The 1,211-nt window shown below is 60.3% G+C and overlaps 1 protein-coding gene across 1 annotated transcript in view; it reads right to left on the bottom strand.

Annotated features, from left to right (window-relative positions):
• Positions 1–314, bottom strand: part of S100A2 (S100 calcium binding protein A2) — a 1,095-nt gene extending 781 nt beyond the window's left edge. The window contains 1 exon segment of the mRNA XM_065893310.1: positions 174–314. Coding sequence (XP_065749382.1) covers positions 174–314 — 141 coding nt within the window.
• Positions 315–1,211: the final 897 nt, after the last annotated feature.

Genomic DNA, 1,211 nt, shown 5'->3' on the forward strand with positions numbered 1-1,211 from the left:
TGCATTCACACACGGGGCCTCAACTCTCACTCCAGTGAGGCCGTGGGAGGGCTCGATCCCACCCTGGGTGGTCGGTGTCAGCAGGCACCCTCGAGGAAGGGAGAAGAGATTCAACCTGTGCCCCTGCACGCACACACCAGGACCCTCCCCATCCCAGGCCGGCCCCCACTCACCCCCACAAAGCTGGGCAGCTCCTTGTGCAGAAGTTTCTTCATCTCCCCCTTACTCAGCTTGAAGTTGTCACCCTCTTGGCCAGAGTACTTGTGGAAGGTGGTGACCATCACAGCCAGCGCCTACTCCAGAGGACTGGACATCTTAGATCTGGGGCTGCAGGGCTGGCAAGTAATGGAGACGCCTCAGCCCAGCCTGCAGGACCCACTTCTGCCCCAAACTGCCTCTCCAAGCCCCTCTCTGAATGGGCAAACAGGGCTGCATCTCCCGCTCGGCCTATGGCTCCCTGGGCAGGGGCCATACCTCCAACTCACACTGCGGGCAGATGCTAGACCTTCCTCTGTATTTGGAAGGGCCTCATGTCTCCTCCCATCACACTTGGGGCCCACCCCTGAGTGCAGGGCTCCCCTCTTTGAGCATCTGTGGAAAGGAAATGGCAGGGTAGCCAGAGTCCCCTTTGGGATCCTCTCTGTGCAGCTCCTTCCACAGGCCAGTGGGCTCTGTGCCAGTGCTGCGGAGATGGGCGTCTCCATGGGCTAGTCAGTGGGGCTCACTGGGCTCTGGCAGTGGCCATGGCTATGGCGCAGGGGTACGAGGTTCCCTGAGGAGTCAATTCCTTCCTCTGCCAGAGGGTGTCGCTCTCCCATCTAACTGGAAGCTCCCTTGGGTGGGCTCATATCTTCCCTCAGACTAGGGGCTCTCACCAGGTAGGGAATGTGTGTCCCCTCATACTGGAGGCCCCTGAGCAGGGGTGCTGGCTCTATGCAGACAGGGCATGGGTAGGGGTGGAGGCAACCAAACACCCTCCCCCACCAGGAAGAGTCCTATTGGGACTGGAATTAAAGAAATTAAAAGCCCAGCACCCTGGGATCAGGGCGGAATCTAAGACCAAGGACAGACCTCGGAGGTCATCTTTTCCAAGGCTCTGCCTCTGAGAATGGTCACACCACCCCAGGAGGGTTAAGCGGGGTCGCAGGGTGAGGCCAGAGGAGCTGGCACCAGAAGCGAGAAGAGCCCCGGGGCCCATCCTGCCAGCCCTG

Source organism: Phocoena phocoena, chromosome 1 (genome assembly GCF_963924675.1).
Source record: "Phocoena phocoena chromosome 1, mPhoPho1.1, whole genome shotgun sequence".
NCBI lineage: Eukaryota > Metazoa > Chordata > Mammalia > Artiodactyla > Phocoenidae > Phocoena > Phocoena phocoena.